General features: G+C 52.4%; 1 protein-coding gene across 1 annotated transcript; it reads left to right on the forward strand.

Annotated features, from left to right (window-relative positions):
- DQ04_22861000 (hypothetical protein) lies at window positions 1–937 on the forward strand (the record flags this gene model as incomplete). The annotated part of the gene is made up of 1 exon (XM_009318125.1): window positions 1–937. A coding segment is annotated over one exon (937 nt), but the record flags the coding sequence as incomplete, so codon positions are not given.

Below are 937 nucleotides of genomic sequence, written 5' to 3' on the forward strand. Positions count from 1 at the left end.
TGCTGTGCTCCTCCTCTCCCCCGCAGACACAGGTGGTCCCAGGCTACATTGACGCTGATGCTGCGCCACGTGCTGTGCGTGTTGGCCCTCGCGCTCTGCTGCTGCGCGTCTGTGTGCGTGGCTGCTGCTGGTTCACCTAAGGCCCCAGTTGATTTCCCTCTTGTGAGTGGCGGAGGGAGGATAACGCTGACGGAGACAGTTGATGTCAGCAGCTGCACAGCGATAACGGGCCAGACAGGAAACTCCAAAGATCGTACAATTTCCACAGCGGTTACTTTGAAGAAGGGTGACCCAGAAGAAACAAAAGTAATTAAGAATGAGCCCCCTACGATTGTCAAAGTTCCCCTTGAGCACGGCTTAATGCTGGAGACATCTTTGATTGTTGAGTGTACCAAAAAAAATGGAGATGGTGCCGGCATCACGAAAACAAACTGCACTGCGGAAGATTCAGCGACGGCTTCCGGCAGTATCACCTATGAGGCCACTGCTGCCGACTCCACGGCGGGCGAGATTACAACAACGAAGCAGCACGAAGTCAAGGTACCAGTGGGGTTTGACGTGAGTATTATGGAGAACGTTGTGGTTAAATGCATTCCCTTAACAGTGGCTGGATTGACCCCCACATATGCAGGGGCCGGGACCCCCGGTGGAGGTCAAGAAGGATTGACTAAAGTCAACGGTCTTAAAGATGTCTCTACCCAAGGTCAGTCTTCGATTAAGGACGATACCGTCAAAGGAGAGACAGATCGACTTGCATCACAGGCAAACGACTTACATCGACCACCGGGTTCTGCATCGCATGATTCCATAGCCAACAGTGAAAACATAAATGATGAACGCGCCAGTGAAGAAAAGGACAGTAGTGTCAGCACCGAAGTCACTCCTCCAACTTCCAGCGAGGCAGAGAGCACAGAAACGGACAACTCCGTCACAGTGA

Source organism: Trypanosoma grayi, assembly GCF_000691245.1.
Source record: "Trypanosoma grayi strain ANR4 Tgr_2286_V1, whole genome shotgun sequence".
NCBI lineage: Eukaryota > Euglenozoa > Kinetoplastea > Trypanosomatida > Trypanosomatidae > Trypanosoma > Trypanosoma grayi.